Source organism: Odontomachus brunneus, unplaced genomic scaffold (genome assembly GCF_010583005.1).
Source record: "Odontomachus brunneus isolate Ranch 3 - 2012 unplaced genomic scaffold, Obru_v1 Obru_scaffold_163, whole genome shotgun sequence".
In the NCBI taxonomy this organism is placed as follows: domain Eukaryota; kingdom Metazoa; phylum Arthropoda; class Insecta; order Hymenoptera; family Formicidae; genus Odontomachus; species Odontomachus brunneus.
Genome location: NW_022639613.1, coordinates 590,244 through 593,011, shown reverse-complemented (window position 1 = coordinate 593,011; position 2,768 = coordinate 590,244). Strand labels below are relative to the sequence as shown.

The window sequence follows — 2,768 nt, the reverse complement described above, 5'->3', positions numbered from 1 at the left end:
CGTATCACTTGTAAAGCCCATTGGCAAAAGTTTACACGAGCTAAAATATGATGTGGCCTTAAAGCTTGCACCAAAGTGATGTGATAGGCATGATAATCTAAAGCTCTCAAAATTCTTGATACTGTGCTTTGCGGTATGCCAATTTCCCTTTCAATCTGACGAGTACTAACATGTGGATTACGATGATCAGCTGCTAGAATAGTCAAAGCTTGCGCATCATTTTCGTATTCACGATGTTGGCGTTGACGAACAAGATGTCCATTGCAAGCTCGCTCAGTTAAACTTCGAATGGTTACATTCGTAGGATGTCTTCTTTGAAGAAAGCGTTCAGCATAAAGCCTTGATGCAGCGACATAATTGTTATGACATTCTCCTAAAACCAATATCATATCAACGATTTCATTAGGAGGATAATCCGCCATTCTGAAGAAGTTCTTTTAAAACTATTTTCACTTAAACATCAAGATTTTGTTTTGCTCAAATTAATGAGATATTAACAAATATCGATACAAACGATTAATGTTCAAAAAAATAAAAACTTGATCACAACACTTACTAAAAAACCTGTTGATGTTCGACGTTTCTACGTCAGAGAACAAAAATGACTATTATAGTTAGTTCAACCTAAACCTACGAAATGACAATTTGTGAAATTTCTACCTTGCGCTTATCAGATTTGAAATTAAGAAATTCAACTTTTAATTTAGCATAATTAGTAGCATAACCAAGGTAATAGTGACAGTCATTAGCACAGGTTTGTGAACCCTTCTGTCCTGAACATTTTTTTGTCCCAACTATTTTCCCGTAGAACGGGTAGTTTAGGAGATATTCGAAATTATAGATTAAAATGGGTCACCCTGTATGTATATACAGGGTGAGTCATTTTAATCGAAACAGACAAATATATCGAAAAATATGGAAGATACGGAAAAATATTTCAAACAAAAGTTGTATGGTTCGGAGGGACACATAAGATCATGCAATTGGCTTGACCCTAGATAATCGTTTGAAAGTCACGTGAAGATCACCTTCAATTTCTTAAATGGAAACTTTCATTTTTCATTGCATATTCTTATAGCTTATCTCGAGAGCTTTCCAAAATACTATAATAAAATATCTTTTCATTAAATGCTTTTCGAGTTATAAGGCTTGAAAGTTACAGTATCGCCGGCATTAGCATTATCCAAGGTGTACCACGCGGAGGTTGCCCGGTCGGATTTACTCTGTGCGTGTTATAGGCTGTTATTTTCATTTCTACGTAAAAATTAATTTTGTTATATGGTTGGGGCGCACACGCACATGCATTCTCCCTCACATGCACATTCTCTCCACTCGACTCTCGCGCGATACTCGTCGTCAAACGTTTTATTAACAAGCAAGCAAAACGCTACATCAGTTACCTCGCCACTGTAGACATGTTACTTTAGATGAAAATTAAAAAAAGAGTATTAAAATTAACACTTTGTTTCCTTAATAATGGCTGATTATTCACCTAGTGAAATTGTCGACATGATAATTGAATATGGAAGGACCAATGAAAACTACAGACAATGTGCCCGTCAGTATGCTCTACGATATCCAAATCATCGATGTCCCAATCATACTACAATAATGAAAGTTATTAATGGAGCTCGTATATTAAAGGTACATTATGTCGCAAACGTAGAAAGAAATCTTTAACTGATACTAATGATTTGAATACAGCTATTTTAGAGATGGTAGTAATAAATCCTCAGATTGGTCAACGTACAATCAGTCGAGAACTCAATGATTCTCAGTTAACTATCCGGCGAATTTTAAGAGCGAATAATTTTCACGCTTATTACATTCAACGAGTTCAGACACTTACTGAAAATAAAAAACAAAAACGTGTTGAATTTTGTCATTGGGGATTGGAAAAATTAGAAGATGATCCGATTTTTTTTTTATAAAGTTTTATTTACCGACGAATCAACATTTCAGAATACTGGATAATTGAATCGTCATAATTGCCACTTTTATTCAGATATTAATCCATTTTGGACTCATGTAGATCGTCAGCATTAGTGAAAAGTAAATGTTTGGTGCGGCATTTTGGATGGCCAAGTTATTGGACCCTATTTCTTTGATAATAACATTAATCGAATAATATACTTACAGTTCTTGCAAAATAATCTATTCGATTTGTTAGAGGATAGCAATTTAGGAACTAGGAATCACATGTGGTTTCAACACAATGATACACCTCTACATAGAGCTGCCATTGTGCGAGACTATTTACATCAAAGATATCCTGAACGCTGGATAGGGTACAACAATTATATCACATGGCCTCCAAATTCTCCTGATTTGACACATTGTGATTTCTTTTTATGAGGGTACGTTAAAGGGATTGTTTTTGCTATGAAACCGACAACTCCGGTCGATATGAGAAATCGCATCACCAGAACTTTGGCAACTATTCCCGAAGAATTTCTTCAAAGGACTACTATTGCATTGCATCATAGTTTCCGAATGTGTATTGAAGTGAATAGTGATACATTCAAAGAAATGTTATAAGACGTAAATCGTGGCGTGTACGAGCACGTGCAAGTGCGCGCGCACGCACTCACACACAGCAGTAGAAAGGGTTTGGAGTCATTAAATACTACAGGAGTGACGAACCGTGGGGTCCTTATCTCTGCTGTGCACATACATACACAGCACACACACACACAAACGCGCGCGCGCGCGCGCGCAGAAGAGGTGTAAATCCGACTGGGCAACCTCCGCGTGGTATACCTTGGATA

At 36.7% G+C, this 2,768-nt stretch overlaps 1 protein-coding gene across 9 annotated transcripts in view; it reads right to left on the bottom strand.

Annotated features, from left to right (window-relative positions):
• The window catches only part of LOC116850990 (tachykinins-like), a 395,129-nt gene that overhangs the window by 64,252 nt on the left and 328,109 nt on the right, over nt 1–2,768 (bottom strand). For 5 of the 9 annotated variants that reach the window (XM_032829928.1, XM_032829932.1, XM_032829929.1 and 2 more), the window contains one exon: nt 171–373. The exons of the other annotated variants lie outside the window; for them this stretch is intronic. In XM_032829928.1, coding sequence (XP_032685819.1) covers nt 171–373 — 203 coding nt within the window. The remainder of the gene's footprint in view (nt 1–170; nt 374–2,768) is intronic. 9 annotated transcript variants of the gene reach the window in all.